The sequence below is a fragment of the Neophocaena asiaeorientalis genome, unplaced genomic scaffold (assembly GCF_003031525.2).
Source record: "Neophocaena asiaeorientalis asiaeorientalis breed wild unplaced genomic scaffold, Neophocaena_asiaeorientalis_V1.1 scaffold136, whole genome shotgun sequence".
NCBI lineage: Eukaryota > Metazoa > Chordata > Mammalia > Artiodactyla > Phocoenidae > Neophocaena > Neophocaena asiaeorientalis.
This window is the reverse complement of record NW_020185333.1, coordinates 6,188,213-6,210,476: the sequence shown is the minus strand read 5'-3', so window position 1 is coordinate 6,210,476 and position 22,264 is coordinate 6,188,213. Positions and strand designations below refer to the sequence as shown.

The 22,264-nt window shown below is 40.8% G+C and overlaps 2 protein-coding genes across 5 annotated transcripts in view; one reads left to right on the top strand and one right to left on the bottom strand.

Moving 5' to 3' along the window:
• Positions 1-4,066, top strand: part of HHLA2 (HHLA2 member of B7 family) — a 149,817-nt gene extending 145,751 nt beyond the window's left edge. For 2 of the 4 annotated variants that reach the window (XM_024735405.1, XM_024735406.1), the window contains one exon: positions 2,493-2,602. In XM_024735405.1, the coding sequence (XP_024591173.1) occupies positions 2,493-2,602 (110 nt within the window). Of the gene's footprint in view, positions 1-506; positions 649-2,492; positions 2,603-3,337 lie in introns of those variants that run through there. The other 2 variants (XR_003001870.1, XM_024735407.1) reach the window with 2 other exon arrangements.
• A 350-nt stretch (positions 4,067-4,416) lies between these two features.
• Positions 4,417-22,264, bottom strand: part of MYH15 (myosin heavy chain 15) — a 175,793-nt gene continuing 157,945 nt past the window's right edge. Inside the window, 3 exon segments of the mRNA XM_024735329.1 lie at positions 4,417-4,751; positions 8,493-8,627; positions 11,429-11,528. Of these exon segments, the coding sequence (XP_024591097.1) occupies positions 4,417-4,751; positions 8,493-8,627; positions 11,429-11,528 (570 nt within the window).

Here is a 22,264-nt window from a genome sequence, read left to right as displayed (position 1 = left end):
CCTGCAGCTGCACACCTACACTGCTGCTAGGCATGTAAATAGATCTGAATTTTCTGCAGAGCTGTTTTTAAACTTTTTCAAAAATTCTTTAAAAGGTGCCCACATTTCCACCTAGCTATTTACTTCTAGGAAATTATCCTGAGTTAAATGGTCAGAGACACAGCAAGCTATATACAAGCACATCCATTGAATCACACTGTCAGTTTTTCATTGAATTTTTTGGCGGCACGCGGGCCTCTCACTGTTGTGGCCCTCCCGCCGCGGAGCACAGGCTCCGGACGCGCAGGCTCAGCGGCCAAGGCCCACGGGCCCAGCCGCTCCGCGGCATGTGGGATCCTCCCGGACCGGGGCATGAACCCGCGTCCCCTGCATTGGCAGGCGGACCCCCAACCGCTGCGCCACCAGGGAAGCCCCATTGAATATTTTAATAATAACAGGAAATTGATTAAATGAATTGAAAGTCACGTGTTATTTAAGTTGTTTTATTTCTCTTTTTTCTACTAAAGAGAGAAAATTTAGATATGGCAGTAAAATAATACACAGGATGATCTGAATTATCTTGCATTGAAAAATAGCTGGAAAGAAGCCAGAACGTTCTTTGCCTTTGTAGAGAGGTACTACACATCTCTCCACCACACATCTGCCCAGGTACTTCTATTATGTCTGGACGTCCTTAAGTCCCTGGGCTCTGTTTTCGCTTTCTTTGAGTTTCGCCTACAGTTACTACTGCTCAAAACAGCATTGTCCTTGATGGGCTGTTTTATTTTAATCCTTGTTAAGTTTTTTAAAAAACTGTTTTCTAAGTTTTCTGCTAGAAAACTGTGTTACTTATAGCAGTTTAATTACTTGTAGTAATTTAACATGATACATTAAGATTCCATGGTCACAGGACTTCTAAAAAGACTTTGCTTTTATCAACAGAATTAGATCTATGAAAAGCTTGAATTTACTTATTTCCACATTTTACAGGTCAGAAAACTAGAATCCAGAAAGTTAACACAAATTCTAAGTAGGTATGTGAAACAGACTCTTATAAGCACCACCTAAGATGACCCAGCTAACCAGTGGCAGAGGTAGATCTAGGCCCCAAGAAGCTCTCCCTCCTTTCATAATCCCTCCGAGAAAGCTCTGAGTGTCCTGGGAGGTTTAAATAGATCCCACGTCCCTTCTTTTGATTGATATTTGCCTATTGCCCCCGCTGAAGTTAGGGTTATTTGATATAGCAGACACTATTATTGAAGGTAGGATTTTAAGGGTGATAGTGAGTGAGGATTTCACCAGTTGTAGCCCTGTGATTGTTTATACTAATAGGTCAGTTCCCTTACTTGTTGCTCCTCTTAGCTGCCAGAAGTAGAAAAAGATGGGAGGTTGCAGGTAGTCTAGTTTGTCCCCCACATGTAAACCCTAATATAATGATACTTGTGATTAGATTAGGTTCCAATTATAGGACAGGGGGCACTACATACTGCTCAAGAAGGATGGTTTAGTTTCTATATTGGAAGTGTGTACAAGTCCAACACAAAGGACCTGGCACACTCAAAACTGGACAAAGGGGAGCACAGAACATAGTGCATTCCCCCAGAACTTTGCTAGAAAACCTGAACTTGAAGGGACAAGAAGAGCGAGCAGTGCCCAAAACCTGCAAGGAGAGTCATGGAACAAGCTGTGTTGTAAGGAGGGCGACCTTCACTCAGAGGACACAGATAGACTATAGGGAAGGAGCTAGAATAAGTACCTGATTTTGCCCTTCCCTCCCTTTGATCTCCACCCCAACTGGAAACCAGAGGGCAGAGAAGCCCTGCAGGTAGAACCCATCCAGGTCAGCTTCCCGTGGCAGAGAGCAGGATGGATCCTGATTCTGGAGGAGCAGTCTGGAGATATCAGAAAAAACCATGTTAGGGTATTGACCACTTAAAATAAAAAGAAGTTCCACCGTTCTGTAGTTCGGTGGGCTGAAAATATATTTCAAGCTGTTAAACTAAAAGTCACAAAACCTCCAGTTCCCAGGCTGTTGTTTCATATGACCATGGCTTGTATGTCTTCTTTTTAAAGTCCCTTTTCTATTACTCTGTTTTAAAATGCCCTTAGTATAAATTATCCTAGATTTTAGCAAGACCCAGAAGGAAGGCCTTCCTTGAGAAATGACATTATGTCTCTTTTTCCTATCCATCACCACCTTGGCTATTTTCCATTGTTTATATCTGGTAGGAATCAGGCCAACAATCTTAAAGAGCCAGGAATTCCTGGCCTGGTTGAATTGCCTTTATCCCTGCTTTGGAGGACCCTGAAACAGCCATAAGAATTTACTGCTGTCTGTTTCTGATGAGGTATTTGTACATTAAATGCATTTTTAATGCTGTTTGTTGGAAAAAAGATTTGAAGAGGGGAGTAACTAACGTGCTTCTAATAACATAATTATACTGAGGAGGGAATAAGGGAGAATTTGGGTGTTTGCAAAGCCATGTTTTTTTAAGTTCTGTTTTTTCTTGTAGAGGGGCATCCATCTACTGATCAGAGATCTAGCCATGACGGTACTGCAGAAGAAAACGTGGTAAGGCATTTCCTTTATCAAACTATTTACAGTATAAGGATGCTACCGTAAAAGGTAATTGAAGTTTTGACTGATTCACACATCATCATGCGGGACTTTTACACAGAAAAAAAGGCAGGAGGGATTGCAGGATAATAGAATGGGGAAAAAAATACACTTAGGCTTTTCCCACTGTAATTAAACATGCTCTACTTGCTTAAATAAGTGTGTGCTCTTATCATCTCCAACTGTTATTTGTAAAGATGATTTCAAATGGCACTATGTACCAATATACTTACTATTCTGATGGAAACATGGGATTGCATAGGAGTGGAAGGCAATACAGACAGATAAAGAAGAGAAAAGCAGACTATAATTTCTGCCCGGACTCAGACTGCTGACCTTCTACACTTTTCCAACCACTTCTAGGTTCCTTCAGAACTTATAATTCACTTACGAATTATAGCTTGATTGCATACTTCCTTTTTGCTGCACACCTTTTATTATTTATGAGTTCCATTAATCAGAATAAATAACAGTAAAGAGTGGGGTAAACTTGTTTTTCTACTTGTTAAAATCTCAGGAACATCTAGCAGGAAAATTAAAATTAACTGATAAGACCCAGACTTCATAACTACTTATTTTATAACTGTCTCATGGATCTTGGATTACAGATGCAAACAGTAGCTTAAAGCTCCCTCCTCCCAAAAAACAAAACAAAACACTACCAGCATTAAATACTTAAGATAAAAATGGTTATTCTGACATGAACAACGGTGATTTTGAGTCCATTTTTCTTGGTTCTAGGCTCTTTCAGAATATTCATTCAGTAAAGGAAGTGAAGACAGGAGTTGACAACACAGCACAAACATCCTTAATATCCAGTGATCTCACCTCCCCTTTCTTCACTGCGATTCCAGCAATGGCTTGTCATGACCCAACAATTCTGCCATTGCAAAGACTTGTGATAGTGGAAAGAGAATAATTACCTTCTTTCTCACGCCCTAAGAATCATTCATTGACCCCCCCTACATGCATCAAGATTATAAATGCCTGGATGCCAAGGGTTCCAGTTCAGCTTGGAAAAGAACTATCCCATTCATTTACATTCCTGCTGCAATCAGCCCGGGAGGCTACAGTGAGGTTTCCTCCAAGAACTCAGAAGAAATGAATCACTAAGAGATGATTCAAAATCTGATTAACTAATGATGGGTGAGTGGTAGAAGCAGAAGTCACTTTAGTGAAAAGGTGAAAAACCAGAGCCTAGAAAACAGGCAATGGATTTGCTAAAGTATTGTACTCTAGTTTTATATGAATGGTTAATATCAGTTTAATCAACTAGATTTAGTATGGTGAGTCTTAGGGACCCCCAAAGAGTAAGAATGTCAGTATCTCTAAGACTACCCAGGGTGCAAAGGGCCCTATCAACTCAAGAATTGACATCCCTGGAATTGGGTTGTACCCTTCAACACCAGGGTTTGCATAGCTGATTCACTTTGTTATAAAGCAGAAACTAACACATGACTGTAAAGCAATCATACCCCAATAAAGATGTTAAAAACAAAAAATACTACCTGATCCAATTTTCTTTATCAGCTGAACTTCTTTCACAATCTCCTACTTTGCACATAGCTCTGTTGACTTCAGGTATTTGCTACAATGTTGTGACCAGTGTTCATCACAAACGGTAAAGTATTAAGGATGCTTAAAGAAAAACTTTAGAAAAGCACATAAGACACTTGATGAGGAGAAAGTGCTCAGAATTGCTCTAGTCTACTTACGGTGATGAGGGGGATAAATTTAAAGACCAAAGCTAACACACTGAGGATGGTGGACAAGAAGGACCCTGTGTCCTTCGACGCCGCTGAGTCCCTGAATTATTAATCTTAGAGCCACCTGTGTGAAGCAGGTTGGATCAGAGAGGCAGACTGCTGAGAACGACAGAATAAGGATTTATTATAGAGATTCAACATTATAGAACTGTGGGCACTGGTGAAGAAGTCTGCACCAGGCTCTCCCCTCTGCATCTGGTGCTGGGCCTGAGGTCGCTGTCGGTCAGTTGTGCCAGCGGTCAGGAAGGACAGCTGGACACGGACTGAGGATGGACTGGAATTTATAAGAACAAACTGGACCCCATGCAGTCTCTCAGGGCCTCCAAAGTCAACACTGTGAGTGACCAGTAAGATGATAAGCTGGCGCCCATTGCCATGGAGCTGCATACCTGCCGGGCGAGGATTCTGAGAGGAGCTGAGAGAGCTGCGGGTCCACAGAGCTGTGGCCCATCCCAGCTAGCTCGCCTTTTCAGCCTGGAGTAATATTTGCCAGCTATCACTGTGCCTGGGGCCATACAATGACCTTATGAGCGCAGAAAGAACCCAGCTGTTCCTTCACTTCTTCCTCTCAAATCTGGTGCATAGTTCTCTTGTGACCAACTTTAATCCAGAACCACACAGGAAACGTACCTCCAGCTTAGCCAAATTGGTACAATACAAAGACAGCATACCAGCTATCACTGACCTGAGCATCTTGAGTGGGTGTTGTTTCAGTATTGCACAAGTATGTAGCCTACATGGTTGTCCAGCAGGAGGGTTTTACCTACAAGTGCAAAATGACCAACTATGACTATATGCAAATCACTATAGAATGCTAAGAAAAGCCTGTTGTCTCCCACCATTAGTGGCTAGAAATATAGACTCACGGATGTAGAAATAAGGCCAGCAGAGTTCACTAACTTCAGTAATAACCATTTACCAATATGCCTTAGTCCCCGTGGACCATAACATAGCTCATGTCTTCTGTGAATATTACTCATTAAGAAGCAATATGGACAAAGTATTTTTTTAACATCAGACTTTAAAAGATTCTTGCATCTATTTAATTTTTCATGGGAAATGTTTACTTGCCTCTGAGGAAAGTTAAAAAAAAAATCAAAAAAATTCCCACCACACTTGGAAGCAACAATATTCCCTTTTATTATTTCATTTTCTGATCACCTTGTTTAAACTACTTTTGACACAGCATAAACATGTTTTTTTAAATGTCTGTTTCACAAATGAGTGGATATATCAAAACAGAGACTTATAGACACAGAGAACAAACTAGTGGTCACCAGTAGCGGGAGGAGTAGAGGGAGGGGAAGGGGATTAAGAGGTACAAACTACGAGGTATAAAATAAATGAGACACAAGGATGCAATGTACAGCACAAGGAATATAACCAACATTTTATAATAACTTTAAATGGAGTATAACTTACAAATGTCGACTCACTATGTTGTACACCTGAAACTAATATAACGTTGTAAATCAACTATACTTCAGTAAAAAAATTAAGTGTATGTTTCAAATGCAACTTAAGTTTCTGGCCATAAAACAGTACCTCCTTGTACTTCTCCAGCCTCTGTCCTTTATAAACAAGGACTGGTCATTCTTCATGAACCTGAAAAACAGAATATCAACGTGTTCTGTGAGATTCCTGTGACTTTCATTAGTGCGCCGCATACCAAGAACCAAACCCAGTGCTTTCCAGACGTAAGCAGGACTTAGCCAACTCTTCATTAGCTTCAAAGGGAGGCAGGGAATTGAGGCAATTATCTGCATGAGAGAAAGCAGACACCAGTAATTCACCGCAAAGGTGTGCTCAGTCACTCAATTTTTTGCTCGCCTTGCATTGCCAGCGAAGGCAGCGCCCTCTATAGAAGACCCCATGAGGGAGACAGTAGCCACATCACCGATTTGCTCCACAGACCTGATGCACAGTTCTATGAGAAAACCTTTTCCTTTGGTTTATGACAGATGAAGGAATTTCAGGCTCTCCTCCTGTGAATGGAAAACAGTTAGTCATTGCACTGCCAAGGACGATTTTCCTATTCATCTCTGGCCTCTCAGAAGCAATTTCTGCTTCACTCATTTTATTCTTTGTTGGAAATAATCGTGACAAAGTCGAATGCATTACATCTGTTTCCGAGGCCCTTCGACCTCCTGCAGCTGAGTGCAATTGCCGCACGTGTGAAGTATTTCCCTAAACAAATCCATTACGTGGGGTTGCTGGGCAGCTTCTGCACAGAAGACCCCAATCTGAGGCCATAACACTTCTCAAACTGAGGCCAGAGTTCAAACCACTTAACTGGATCTCTCCATATAGGCCTTATCCCTGAGACAACTACTTGCTCATGGATAGGAAATTTCTGGAGTCTGCAAATGTCTCATATTTCTCATATTTGGATCCAAATATATTCAATATAACCAACTAGTCTCTTCTTCAAAAGAGATCCTTCGCCCTCCCATAAGGTAGTATTTATTATTGGCTGCCCTATCTACTTATCTTGAACGGTTATTAGTAATTCATTTATAATAAATAATAAAGACCAAGCATGTACCATGTTTTTAAAACTGAAATGACAGTGCCTGTGCTAAGTACTCTGTAGGCATTCTGTGGAGAGTATCCAACCTCCTTTAAAGCCAGATCACACTTTAAAACTGTGTTTCTGGGAACAATCTCAATGAGGAAGCTTAGGCTACTCTAACTGCCACAGTATGAAGTTTGTGTCCCCGCCCACAAAATTCATAGGTTGGAATCCTAACCCCCATGGTGACGGTAGTAGGAGATGGGGCCTTTGGGAAGTGATTAGGTCATGAGGGTTGAGTCCTCGTGACTGGGATTAATGCCCTTATGCACAAAAGACCCCAGAGAGCTTCTTCCTTCTCTTTCTACCCTAGGAGGTTACAGTGGGAAGAGGGCCGTCTACAGGGAAGTGGCCCTCACCAGATACCATATCTGCCAGCACCATGACCTTGGACTTCCCAGCCTCCAGAACTGTGAGAAATATTTGCAGTTTGTAAGCCATTCAGTCTCTGGTATTCTGTTATGGCAGCCTGAACAGACTAAGATAATGACGCTGCCAAGCCTACAGTTTAGTGCTGTCACTCTATCACTTTACCTGGAAAATTAGGGCACTGGCCCCTACTGTTGGATCAGAACTAAAGTTTGGGGGACCAGAGATATAGACAGTCCCTTTCTCTGTTTTAGGGAAGATAGCTAAAAAGCAGGACTCTTGCATTTGTTCTCATTCATGACCTCAATTTTTTTTTTTTTTTTTTTTTTTTTTTTTTGCTGTACGCGGGCCTCTCACTGTTGTGGCCTCTCCCATTGCGGAGCACAGGCTCCGGACGCGCAGGCTCAGTGGCCATGGCTCATGGGCCCAGCCACTCCGCGGCATGTGGGATCCTCCCGGCCCGGGGCACGAACCCATGTCCCCTGAATCGGCAGGCGGACTCTCAACCACTGCGCCACCGGGGAAGCCCCATGGCCTCAATTTTAAACGTGTCTGCCTGGGGTCTCCATATCAATATGATACAAAGTCACATACTTGCCCACAATAGAAGGAGTTCACTTAGAATTTCAAGCAGATCCATCTGTGCTTCTTTAATCATCTTTGCTCCCTGGACTTCTGACGGTTCTACCCACATGAATCTAGGCCCTGGAGCTCAGAGCCTGCACATTAACCTAGAATTAAGCATTTGAGAATCGTAAATACAGTGTGCATCCCACTCAAATGCTTAGTGCTTCATACTCCCTGGACAAGTAGAATGAATAAATATAGGAAAATTTTGTCAGAACCAGTTTTTTGTTTTGTTTTGGTTTTTTTTGTGGTACGTGGGCCTCTCACTGCTGTGGCCTCTCCTGTTGCGGAGCACAGGCTCTGGACGCGCAGGCTCAGCGGCCATGGCTCACGGGCCCAGCCGCTCCACGGCATGTGGGATCTTCCCGGACTGGGGCACGAACCCACGTCCCCTGCATCGGCAGGCAGACTCTCAACCACTGCGCCACCAGGGAAGCCCCAGAACCTGTTTTTTGATGTAGTTTTTTAAAAGCCTTTAAGAGAGGAACAAGAAATTTCCATGTGATGACATGAACCTGAAACACAAATGCTTTAAAAGTTAGAGCAGAGCTGAATATCTGACGTACCTTTTCCCCAAACACTTTTGCTTTAATCTTGAGCTTATTAACTTGAGATTCGGCTATCTCTGCCCTTTACTTAGCTCCATTCTACTCATGTTGCTGCTTCTTATACTTGGAAAGTTATTGACTAGCTTCTGCTTCCTGTAAAAATAAAAAATGAAAAAAAAAAAGGAATCCCTGAGCCTACTAGTCATATTTTTGTTCTTCTCTGACATTAGAAAGTTGAAAAATGTGTGAAATGAATCTAAACTTCTGAGTATTGAATGGAATATCATATATTGGTATGATATATATGGATTCAGATTCCTAGCAGGCACCAGATCCATTTTATAACTGTTGTTCCCTGGAAATTTAGAACATGGTCAGCACTTTCCACAAACTGGATGTAGTCCAGCTTTCACAGATTTGGTATGTGATAGATTTACCACAGTTATTTGTTTTGTAATCAGTTTAACATCCTATTCTGGGTAGAGGGAGCTTGTCTTTATAATTATAAGGGTCAACAGGTAATTATTAGACATAGCAGTATTTTAGCCCAAAGTATTTAAATAATCAATTCAAAACCCTTCAAGATATATTACTATTAGGCATAAGCCAATATATATGGTGCTCATCAATTATATTCCATGGAGCTATGGCTACTAACCAGGGTTGACAAGTACATTTCAAGAGATGGTAGTTTTGGCCACAGTTATGTCCAGGCACATCAGATAAAAGGACTGTGGGCTGCATCTATGCTCAAGCAAGGTTTTAGAGTGAGGAAAGCCCTAGGGTGAGGAAGGTCTCAGGGTGATTATGCAACCAAAAATTTTCCATCTTTACATGATACCATGCTGTTATTTGGCTCATTTTTTTGCCATGCACATGTTTGGGCATAACCACAAGGTCAAGGGAGAGAGCTCTGTCTCCCTGAAGGGAAAAGTTGCACAAATTTTAACGATAGGTAATAATTCTAGCCTGAGAAAAAAACAGAATGAGCAGACTTTAAGCTGAGCTGGTCCTCTCTGACAAGCTGCTCATCTAGCTTAGGGCCACATATCTCCATTAATCAAAAGTAAATGGGGGAGAGGGGAAGATGACGGAAGAGTACAACGCAGAGATCACCTTCCTCCCCACAGATACATCAGAAATACATCTACACGTGGAACAACTCCTACAGAACACCCACTGAACGCTGGCAGAAGACCTCACACCTCCCAAAAGGCAAGAAACTCCCCACATACCTGGGTAGGGCAAAAGAAAAAAGAATAAACAGAGACAAAAGAATAGGGACGGGACCTGCACCAGTGGGAGGGAGCTGTGAAGGAGGAAAGGTTTCCACACACTAGGAAGCCGCTTCGTGGGCGGAGACTGGGGGTGGCGGGGGCGGGAAGCTTCGGTGCCGCGGAGGAGAGCGCAGCAACAGGGGTGCAGAGGGCAAAGCAGGGAGATTCCCGCATAGAGGATCAGGGCTGACCAGCACTCACCAGCCCGAGAGGATTGTCTGCTCACCTGCCGGGGCAGGCGGGTCTGCGAGCTGAGGCTCCGGCTTCGGTCAGGGCGCAGGGAGAGGACTGGGGTTGGCTGCGTGAACACAGCCCGAAGGGGTTAGCTAGCTGGGAGGGAGTCCAGGAAAAGGTCTGGAGCTGGCAAAGAGGCAAGAGACTTTTTCTTCCCTCTTTGTTTCCTGGTGCGCTAGGAGAGGGGATTAAGAGCGCTGCTTAAAGGAGCTCCAGAGACGGGAGCGAGCCGGGGCTAAAAGCGCGGACCCCAGAGACGGGCATGAGACGCTAAGGCTGCTGCTGCCGCCACCAAGAAGCCTGTGTGCCAGTACAGGTCACTATCCACACCTCCCTTCCGGGGAGCCTGTGCAGCCCGCCACTGACAGGTTCCCGGGATCCAGGGACAACTTCCCGGGGAGAACGCATGACGCACCTCAGGCTGGTGCAACGTCACGCCGGCCTCTGCCACCGCAGGCTCCCCCTGCACACCGTACACCTCCCTCAACCCGTCCTGAGTGAGCCAGAGCCCCCGAAACAACGGCTACTTTAACCCCGTCCTGTCTGAGAAGAAAAACAGATGCCCTCCGGGGACCTACACGCGGAGGTGGGGCCAAATACAAAGCTGAGCCCCTGCGAGCTGTGAGAACAAAGAAGAGAAAGGGAAATCTCTCCCAGCAGCCTCAGAAGCAGTGGATTAAAGCTCCACAATCAACTTGATGTACCCTGCATCTGTGGAATACATGAATAGACAACGAATCATCCCAAATTGAGGAGGTGGACTTTGAGAGCAAGATTTATGATTTTTTCCACTTTTCCTCTTTTTGTGAGTGTGTACGTGTATGCTCCTATATGAAATTTTGTCTGTATAGCTTTGCTTCCACCATTTGTCCTAAGGTTCTATCCATCCATTTTTTTTCTTAATTATTTTTTAATTTAATAACTTTATTATATTTTATTTTACTTTACCTTCTTTCTTTCTCTCCTTTTTCCTTCCCTCCTTCCTTCTTTCCTTCCTTCCTCCCTCCCTCCCTCCCTCCTTTCTTTCTTTATTCTTTCCTTCCTTCCTTCTTTCTTTCTTCCTTCCTTCCTCCCTTATATGAGAATATATGTGTATGCATAGCTGATTCACTTTGTTATACAGCAGAAACTAACACACCATTTGTAAAGCAATCATACCCCAATAAAGCTGTTAAAAAAAAGAAAAGAAATACATCAAAAATAAATAAATAAAAATAAATAAAAATTAAAGTTTAGCCCTTACATTAAAAAAAAAAAAGTAAATGGGTGGGCTTCCCTGGTGGCACAGTGGTTGAGAGTCTGCCTGCCCATGTAGGGGACACGGGTTCGTGCCCCGGTAGGAAGGTCCCACATGCCGCGGAGCGGCTTTGCCCATGGTAAAAAAAAAAAAAAAATGTAAATGGCTAGGAAATCCGTGAGGTTGCAACTGCCTCAGGTACTTATCACTGCCTCGATTTCCTGCTTATAACTTTGTATGTTTAGCTGAAGATTATCCATCAGAGTCTGCATCCTGCTCATATTTTTCTTATCTTCCTCTGCCTGCTATGTATAGGTATGTATGTGAAGGTGATTTGAAGGATCCAGCAGTATGCATTGGGTGTAGCCCCACATGAGGAAATGAGAGTAAGGAAATTTTATTAAACACCAAATTTAGAGTTATGATTTGAAAAATTGGTTTAACTCTACTCATCCCAAATTGTAAGAAATTAATAAACACAGTTCAGAGTAATGACAGTCATTTCTCCTTATCCACCACAGAACTCCCAGCCTTTGCTAAAATGGAAGTTAAAGCCACTAGTTTCAATTTGGTCTTCAGCCCTCCCAACCCAGCCAAGCCACATCTGCCTGTGGTTTCTCAGTGCCCGCTTCCAACCCCAATCAAATCAATTCCTCCCTTCAACTTTCTAGTCGATCCTTGGCTTTGGATAATGGAACTATAGGAAAGTTTAAGTTTTCTGGAATTCTGGTGGGGGCATCAGCAGAGATAGTGAGGGAAATTCCATAAGCTGTGGGGACTGTTTTGGTGTGTTCTCATTGCTTCCACTGCAATCTAGGCTTGGGCTGGAGAAAGAAAATCTAGTGAGGTGGTGTTTCCCAACCATGCTCTGTGAAGCCCTGGGTATTCTGAGGAGAAAGCAGTGGAGAGACAGACATGTAGGAAGGCTCTGCACATCACCCCCTTTACCACACCCTTTTAACTAGAGTATCTGCACTTTGGAGCTGTTGAATTTCACTGAAGAAGAAAGTGCCTCAACTGGCTGATGACTGAGATGAATAATTTACCCAAGACATACCCCCACTGCTCAAAAATTTTTTCTGGCTCCATCTTACCTATTCTATCAAGTATCAACTTTCTTGGTGGTTTTCATGGTTTCTCCACTTACCTCCCACAGCCCTCCACAATCTCCCTTCACTCCAACTAGTCTCATCTCCTATGCCTCCATAGCTATCCTGCTTGTTCCCTCCTTGCTAGGTTTAACCATTATCCCCCAGGACACACCACAGAGGCAGCAGACAGAAATGCCCAGTGTTTTCTTGAAAGAGGCCTATTTGCTTCTCTTAGTAGCTTCAGCCCAAGGGGAAGGTTTCTAATTTAACATACATCAAGGGGCTGACTGCATTACTCTCCAGAGACCAGGGAGGCTGGTGGGCACTGTCTTCACACTGTCCCTCTGCCTCACTCCAGGTTGCTGGTATCTCTTGCAAAGGAACTTGTGCACATGTTTGGTGGCCCATTTTTACAGTTGCTGCCCAGGGGACACCCGTTGAAAGCTTGGCTCTGGTGGCCAGCAGGACTTATGTTCATGGGTCCTACAGTACTGCAACAAACAGAAAGAGTTTCCAATTGGCAACCACCTGCTCCTTCCAGGGCAGTAGCAGCAGACTGAAATGCCTGGGAAAGCCAGTGGGTACCATCTTCACATGCCCCACCCAGATCACCAGTATCTCTGAGAAAGGAGCTTATGCACAGGTCTGGTGCACTGACTTTTGTAACTAATGCTCAGAGGATACATCCCTTGATATCCTGTCTCCAGTGACCAGCAGGGCTTGTGTTCACAGGTTCAACAGGATGGTAGCAAACAAAGAAACAGTTCTTAACTGGCTGTCACCCCAAGGGTCAGAACAGAGGAAACAGAAATTCCCACCCCCCAGTCTTTCCTGGAAGAGGTATATTTGCATATTTTGAAAGCTCCCACGTGAGGGTATGGCTTCCAATCAGCCTGCACCTAGGTACTGACCGAGATCTTCCCCTTTGGAACACTGACAGCTCTTGGACACCCTCAACTACTGGGAGCCACTAAGAACAAAGAAGGCCACTTGGACAATCACAAAGGTTTCAGAGACAACAAAGAGCTAGGGTAGAGTTGAACAATAAAGATCTTCTCTTACATGAGACTACTCATTCAAGACTGGGAGAGGTAGTTGTTCTATCTGATTCATATAAACCAACACAGAGAGTAAAAAAAATTAAGAAACAAAGGAATATGTTCTAAATGAAGGAACAAGATAAAACCCCAGAAAAGGATAAAGTGATTTACCTGATAAAGAGTTCAAAATAATGGTCATGAACATGCTCACCAAGCTCAGGAGAACAATGCATGAACAAAGTGAACATTTCTAAAATGAGAAAGTATAAGAAAGTACCCCAAACATAAATCACAGAGATGAAGAATAGAATAACTGAATTAAGTGGACCAGCATTTGCATTATAAGGGTCTCAGAAGGGAAAGAGAGAAAGAAAGCAGCATAAAAGTGATTTGAAAAAAATAATGGCTGAAAACTTCCTTAACCTAGGAGGGAAACAGACATCCAGATTCAGGAAGCCTAGAGTTCCCAATGAGATGAACCCACAGAAACCCACATCAAGACTATATTAAATAGTAAAAAGTTAAAGACAAAGAGAGAATCTTAAAAGTAGCAAGAGAAAAACAACTTGTTACATACAAAGGAAACTTCCATAAGACTATCAGATTTTTCAGCAGAAACTTTCCAGACCAGAGGAAAGTGGCACAATATATTCAAAGTGCTGAAAGAAAAAACCTGCCAATTAAGAATTCTCTAATGGCAAAGTTGTCCTTCAGAATTGAAGGACAGATAAACAGTTTTCCAGATAAGCAAAAGCTGAAGTTCAGCACCACTATACTGGCCGTACAAGAAATGTTTAAGGGACTTCAAGCTGAAACAGAAGGGCACTCATGTGTAATAGTAAAGTATAAATCTCACTGATAAAGATAAATATAGGTTAAATTCAGAATAATCTAATATTGTAATGGTGGTAGATAAACACTTATAAATCTATTATGTAGGATTAAGAGACAAAAATGGTAAAAATAACTATACTACAAAAACTTGCTAATGAATATACAAGATAAAAAGATGTAAATTATGACATCAAAAATAAAAAACATAGGTGGGGAGAGTAAAATGTAGACCTTTAGAATGCAACAAAACTTAAGTTGTTATCAATTTGAGAAAGACTGTTATAAATACAGGTTGTTTTATGTAAGCCTCATGGTAACCACAAAGCAAAGCCCTATAGTAGATACACAAAAGATAAACATAAAGTAATCTAGCGCACCACTACAGAAAATTATCAAAGCACAAATGAAGAGAACAAGAGAAGACAAAAAGAATAAAGGACTTACAAAACAGTCAGAAAACAATTAACAAATGGGCAATAAGTACATACCTATCAGTAATTACTTTAAATGTAAATGGACTAAATTCTCTACTCCACACTGAGTGGCCAAGTGGATTAAAAAACAATACCTATCTATCTGCTGCCTACAAAAGACTCATTTCAGATATAAGGGCTCACACAGACTGAAAGTGAAGGGATGGAAAAAGATACTCCATGCAAATGAAACCAAAATAAAGGTGGGGTGGTTATACTTATATCAGACAAAGTAGACTTTAAGACAAAGGCTAATAAAAGACAAAAGACAAAACTTTAAGACAAAGGCTAATAAAAGACAAAAGGAAAAAGATACTCCATGCAAATGAAACCAAAATAAAGGTGGGGTGGTTATACTTATATCAGACAAAGTAGACTTTAAGACAAAGGCTAATAAAAGAATTTAGTAAATGGACTAAATTCTCTACTCCACACTGAGTGGCCAAGTGGATTAAAAAACAAGACCTATCTATCTGCTGCCTACAAAAGACTCATTTCAGATATAAGGGCTCACACAGACTGAAAGTGAAGGGATGGAAAAAGATACTCCATGCAAATGAAACCAAAATAAACGTGGGGTGGTTATACTTATATCAGACAAAGTAGACTTTAAGACAAAGGCTAATAAAAGACAAAAGGGGTCACTATATAATGATAAAGGGGTAAATCTAACAATATGATACAACATTTGTAAATATTTATGCACCAACATAGGAGTATCCAAATCTATAAAACAAATATTAACAGGCCTAAAGGAAGAAATAAACAGCAATTAACATAAGGGACTTCAATACCCCACTTTCATTGAAAGATAGATCATGCAGACAGAAAATCATTAAAGAAACATTGGTCTTAAATGACATGTTAGATCAGATGGACCTAGACATATGAAGAACATTTCATTCAAAAGCAACAGAATAAACATTATTCTCAAGTACACATAAAACATTCTCCAGGATACATGATATGTTAGGCCACAAAAAAACTCTTAATAAATTTAAGAGGATTGAAATCATGCTGAGTATCTTTTCTGACCACAATGTATAAAACTAGAAACCAATTACAAGAAAAAAATAATAATTTACAAATATATGGAGATTAAACAACATGCTACTGAACAACCAATGGGTCAAAGAAGAAATCAAAAGAGAAATAAAAAATACCTTGAGACAAATGAAAATGAAAATACAACATATGAAAACTTATGAGACTCAGCAAAAGCAGTTCTAAGAGGGAAGTTCATACTGATAAATGCCTTTATTTATTTAGGCTGTGCCACATGGCATACAAGACCTTAGTTCCCTGACTGGGGATCGAACCTATGCCCCCTGCAGTGGAAGCATGGAATCTTTTTTTTTTTTTATTTTGCATTTCTCTAATGATTAATGATGTTGAGCATTCTTTCATGTGTTTGTTGGCAATCTGTATATCTTCTTTGGAGAAATGTCTATTTAGGTCTTCTGCCCATTTTTGGATTGGATTGTTTGTTTTTTTGATATTGAGCTGCATGAGCTGGGAAGCATGGAATCTTAACCACTGGACTGCCAGGGAAGTCCCATTGCCTACATTTTGGAAACAAGAAAAACCTCAAATAAACAACCTAATTTTACACCTCAAGGAACTAGAAAAAGAAGAGCAAATGAAGCCCAAAGTTAATAGAAGGAAGGAAGTAAGAAAAATCAAGGTGGAAATAAACAGAGACTAAAAAAAAAGAGTAGAAAAGATCAAGGACGCTAAGAGCTGTTTTTTAAGATAAGCAAAATTGACAAGCCCTTAACTAGACTCACCAAGAAAAAAAGAGAGAGGACTCAAATAAAATCAGACATGAAAGAGGAGATGTTATAACTGATACCATAGAAATACAAAGGATCATAAGAGACTACTAGTAACAATTATGTACCAACAGTTTGGACAACCTAGAAGAAATGGATAAATTCTACAACAGACAACCTACCATGACTGAATCCTGAAGAAATTGAAAATCTGAACAGACCAATTGCTAGTTAGGTCATAAAATCAGTAATCAAAAACCTCCCAACATAAAAAGTCCAGGTCCAGACAGCTTCACTGGTGAATTCTACCAAACATTTAAAGAAGAATACCAATCTTTTCTAAACTATACCAAAAAATAGAAGAGTAGGGAACACTTCCAAACTCATTTTCTGAGGTCAGGATTACCCTGATAACAAAACTGGAAGAGGATATCATGAAAAAAGAAAACTATAGGCCAATATCCCTGATGCATATAGATGCAAAAATCCTCAAAAAATATTAGCAAACTGAATTCAACAATACATTAAAAGAATCATACACCATGATCAAGTAGGGTTTGTTCCAGTGATGCAAGGATGGTTCAACATCTGCAAATCAATAAATGTGATACACCACATTAACAAAATGAAGGGTAAAAATCATATGATCATCTCAAAAATGTCAGCAAAAGATATTTGACAAAATTTAACATTCATTTATGATAAAACCTCTAAACATAGTAGATATAGAGGGAAAATACCTCAGCATAGTTAAGGTCATATATGACAAACCCAAACCTGTCATAATACTCAGTGAAGAAAAACTGAAAGCTTTCCCTCTCAGATCAGGAACAATACAGGGATGTCCATTCTTGCCGCTTTTATTCAACATAGTACTGGAAGTCCCAGTCAGAGCAATTGGGCAAGAAAAAGAGATAAAAGGCATCCACATTGGAAAGGCAGAAGTAAAAGTCTCTCTATTTACAGATGACATGATATTTTATATAGAAAACCCTAAAGACTTCAATAAAACTGTTAGAACTAATAAAAGGATTCAGTAAATTTGCAGGATACAAAATCATTATACAAAAATCAGTTATGTTTCTGTACACTAATATGAACTATCACAAAGAGAAATTAAGAAAACAATACCATTTATAATTGCAACAAAAGAATAAAATACTTAGGAATAAATTTAACCAAGAGGAGTGAAAGATTTGCACACTGAAAACTCTAAGACATTAATGAAAGAAAGTGAAGAAGACACAAATAAGTGGAAAGATATTCTGTGCTTATGGATTGGAAGAATTAATGTTAGAATATCCATACTACCCAAAGCAATCTACAAAGTCAATGCAATCACTACCATAATTACAATGGCACCTTTCACAGAAATAGAATGGAACCACAAAAGACCCCGAATAGCCAAAGCAACCTTGGGAAAGAAGGACAAAGCTGAAGGCATCATGCTCCCTGATTTCAATTTCAAACATATTACGAAGGTATAGTAATTGAAACAGTATGGTATTGGAATAAAAACAGACATGTAGATCAACTGAACAGAATAGAGAGCCCAGAAATATTCATATATAAATGGCCAATTTATGACAAATGAGTCAGGAATATATAATGGGGAAAAGACAGCCACCTCTTCAATAAACAGTGTTGGGAAAATTGGACAGCCATATGCTAAAGAATGAAATTTGACCATTATCTTACACCATACATAAAAATGAACTCAAAATGGATACAAATTTGAATCTAAGACCTGGAATCCTAAGACTCCTAGAAGACAACACAGGGGTAAGCTCCATGACATTGGTCTTGACAAGGATTTTTTTTTTTTTATTTGATGCCAAAAGCAAAAGCAATAGAAGCAAAAATAAATGGGACTACATCAAACTTTAAAACTTCTATACAGCAAAGGAAACTATCAACAAAATGAAAAGACAACCTGTGGAATGGGAGAAAATATTTTCACATCATTTATCTGAGAAGAGGTTAATATCTAAAAAAATAAAGAAATTATACAACTGAATATCAAAAAAATTAAAAACCTGATTAAAAATGGATAGATGATCTGAATAGACAATTTTCCAAAAAAAACATACAAATGGCCAACAGGTACATCAAAAGGTACTCAACATCACTAATCATCAGGGAAATGCAAATCAAGACCACAATGAGATATCATCTCACACTAGTTAGAATGGCTATCACCAAGAAAATAAGAAATAACAAGTGTTGGTGAGAATGTGAAGAAAAGGAGTCCTTGTACACTCTTGATAGGAATGCAAATTGGTGTAGCCACTATGAAAAGTAGTATGGAGTTTCCTCAAAAAAGTAAAAATAGAACTACCATATGATCCAGCAATTCCTCTTGTAGGTATTTATCTGCAGGAAATGAAATCACTATCTCAAAAAAGATACCTTCACCCCCATGTTCATGGCAACAGTATTTACAGTAGCCAAAATATGGAAGCAATCTAAGTATCCATCAACAGATGAACAGAAGAAGAAGATGTGGTGTGTGTGTACACACACACACACACACACACACACACACACACAGGAATATTACTTAGCCATAAAAAAGACAGAAATCCTGACATTTGTGACAACATGGATGGATCTTGAGGGCATTATAATAGGTGAAATAAATCAGTCAGAGAAAGACAATATATTATCTCATCTATATGTGGAATCTAAAAAACTGAACTCACATAAATATGAGAACGGATTAGAGGCTGCCAGGGGGGTGATTGGGGGTGGGGGAAATGGGTGATTGTGGTCAAAAGGTACAAACTTCTAGTTATAGGATGAATAAGTCCTGGGAATGTAATATAGAGCATGGTGACTATAGTTAACAATGCTGTATTGTATATTTTAAAGTTGCTAAGAGAGTAGATCTTAAGAGTTCTCATCACAAGAAAAAAAAATTTGCAACTATGTGGGGTGATGGGTGTTAACTAAACTTGTTGTAATAATCATATTGCAATGTAAACATATATCAAATCATTAAGTTGTACACCCCAAAGTGGTACAATGTTATCTGTTTTATATATACATATATATATATATATATATATATATGAAGGAAGGGAGGGAGGAAGGAGAGTTTGGTTTAACCAACTCTTTGTGTTGCCTAGAGCACTCCTCCCCCACTCCCACCTTAAAGTACAATCTGATAGTAGATAATTAATTACTAATGTTAAACTTCCTAAGGCAGGGGCCAATATATAAGAAATAACCTGACTGGGGAAATGAGATATCTACTTTATAAATAAAATCCCTCTTTGTTTTAATCCGCCTAGCTCTCTACCTCTCAGGTTTAAGAAACTTGAAGACTCATAGAATTATGTGGTCATAGGGAATTCCAAACCCAATAGAGGTTTAACTGCTTAAAACCAATTTACTCAGGTGAGTAAATTTATAGTGTGGTAAAGGAGGCCACACAGAAGAAAACTGAAAAAGGCTAGGTGGCTGCTGATATTAACGTTCCCCCCACATGGGGAGGCAAAGCCTCTGTTAGGTTTAGGTTCACATCTCAGCTCCCTCCAAGGCATTAAGTAACTGTGGTTGCCATAGTTGTGCAGGGCTCAGATTTCCCTTCAAGAAAACAACCTGCCACTCAGCTGTGAGGAGTGCAGGTACCTGAAACCCTCCAACTGCAGTGCCTTTGGGATCTGCTGTAGCATTTATACTGAGATCACACACTCCCCAAGCAGCCCCAGCCGATAGTGGGGCACAGCCAAGTTACCAGGAGCTGGCATTTTTGCCCAGCATCGGACTTCTTACAGCAATCTATGTGCTGGAGACTTGCCCAGAGCTGCACTGCAACCAGAGGCTCCTTTTATCCCATCCTCCTTCCTTCACCCTTTCCTTTCACAGGTGTCAGACTCGCAAGGTGCTCTGAAAGCTTCCTCTGCCTCAGCCTGCTTGCTCTCCCCTTTATCTTTCCCAGGTGTTACCTCCAATAAATCTCTTGTACTTTAGCCCCATCCTGGCATCTGGTTCCTGGAGAACACACCCAAGACTAAATTTTTTTTTCTTATCCCTAGAAATGAAGATACTATATCCATATTTAGATTGGTAAGGATTAAATAACATCTACACACAGATCCCTGAATATAGGAAGCAGACAAAGGTAACATGGAGCAGGTGGATGGAAAGGTGGGAGGAGGGGAGGAAAACTGTCTTTACCTTCTATAACGAGTACAGGTTCCTAATCCTATGTCCTGCTTTATAGCATACCTTTTTAGACACTGGGGAGAGGAAAATAGGATGAATTTCCAGATGCGAGAGGGACATATTGGGGAAGATAAATGCTCAGTGGGGACTGGCCATAGAACTGTTGTGGATGGGGTGACACTTGATTCCCTTTTCCAATACAGTATGATCTTCCTGGATGATTTTTCCTAGGAAAGGAAAACCGTATTTATGTCCCTTTCAAAATGACATTTCACAATGGCATCTACAATGTACTGTCACTAAACACCCTGCCTCATAGTCCTGATGGTTATTTTGATGTTAAAGGAGAACAGATTGAGTTGACTCGACATCTACCTTGAACATTTCAAAACCAGGCATTGATATCAAAGAACGTGGAGAGCTCTCTAATGGCTCTTTAAACTGACAAGTTCTAGCCTGTTATCTTGCATAAAAAGGTACTCAATAGGTATTATCTGACTTGATGGCAGAAAATCACTGCATAATTGAATAGATATACTCTAAACATTGGGCAGACACTTGGAAGAAATCAAGAAATACACCACCATTCTAGTACAAGGGAAACACTAAGATTATTGCTACCAAGAAACAAAGATAAAAATACAATAGAATAAGATTGTATTCTTTGGGACAACAGAAACCAAAGAAAGTATAGCTTTGGTGCATTGTTGTATGATGAACCTGTTTACAGAAGAAAACTGTAAGAATAATCCATAGGAAAATAGAAAGAAAAAGCCAGACATAATTAACAAGCAGCATTTTGCTTCCTCGTGTTTTATCCTTGCTCAAAAAAAGAGTAGAATAGCACACCTTTCACGTTCCCCAGGTGTTTACTTCCTCAGCCACACATTCCATGGGCACATTCCCCAGTGTCAGACTGACCCGCGTTAGAAAAGAACCACTTATTCAGCAAAGAAGAACTGTGCAAATAGCTCATTTCATTTCATCTTAATCAGCCTGAGATGATGCTTCTGAAGCGTTCTGCTCTCTTATCAACACTATCCTTCCTACTGCAAGGAAGGAAGACTTTGATGTCTTTGACACCAACTCAACCTCAGGGACCAGCATCAGGACCAGCAGATCTTGCGCGAGTGCTGTCCAAGTTGCTGTAAAGCAGGCGCCTAGGACGGGTTTGCCTTTTCATTGGAACAAGCTGTACTGTGCAGCGGAGAGGGCTAGAAAGTGACCTTTGGCATCTGTGTTTAACAACTGCAACACGTGCACTTACTCTGTGCTAGGAAGGTGCTGGGCCCAGAGTGGTGAGCGAGACTGTGCCTCTGCTACCGTGGAATCTCTGGTCTTCTCCATTTGAAGAAAAGGGAAGAAAGGCTAGGATATGAAAACACGAGTGAAGGAGTACGTTGTTATTTTGGCAATACATTAGTTACAATACATTACTCTAAGAAGTCTGCCCACCTCTTTTCAGTTATTTGCTTAGACCAAGGCTAGTCTACAGGGAAACAGTCAGAAAGCTGCAGGGGCCTCTCAGCATTTGCTGTGTTTCCACCTGGCACCAGCACCAGATAGAGTCCTCGGTGGCCTGGAGTGTTCATGCGGCCAGAAAACAAGAGTGGAAATGTCCCCTGCTCCAATTAAGCTAGCGTCCCATGCAACCTGCT